At 71.7% G+C, this 258-nt stretch overlaps 1 protein-coding gene across 1 annotated transcript in view; it reads left to right on the forward strand.

The window, feature by feature from the left end:
- Nucleotides 1-6: 6 nt before the first annotated feature.
- Nucleotides 7-258, forward strand: part of WDR82 (WD repeat domain 82) — a 23,241-nt gene continuing 22,989 nt past the window's right edge. The window contains exon 1 of the mRNA XM_006169327.3: nt 7-229. Coding sequence (XP_006169389.1) covers nt 69-229 — 161 coding nt within the window. The 5' untranslated portion in view covers nt 7-68. The remainder of the gene's footprint in view (nt 230-258) is intronic.

Consider the following 258-nt stretch of genomic DNA (forward strand, 5'->3'; position numbering starts at 1 on the left):
CAGCCCTCCCGCTCGCCGCCGGGCCCCGCCCCGGCCCTGCGCCGCCGCCGCCTCCAGCCGCTGCCGCCATGAAGCTGACCGACGGCGTGCTGCGGAGCTGCCGAGTCGCCAAGGTGTTCCGCGAGAACTCGGACAAGATCAACTGCTTCGACTTCAGCCCCAACGGCGAGACGGTCATCTCGAGCAGCGATGACGACTCCATCGTGCTGTACGACTGCCAGGAGGGCAAGTGAGTGCGGCGGCGGGCCGGGCGCGCGC

This window comes from Tupaia chinensis, unplaced genomic scaffold (assembly GCF_000334495.1).
Source record: "Tupaia chinensis unplaced genomic scaffold, TupChi_1.0 Scaffold147003_1, whole genome shotgun sequence".
Classification (NCBI taxonomy): domain Eukaryota; kingdom Metazoa; phylum Chordata; class Mammalia; order Scandentia; family Tupaiidae; genus Tupaia; species Tupaia belangeri.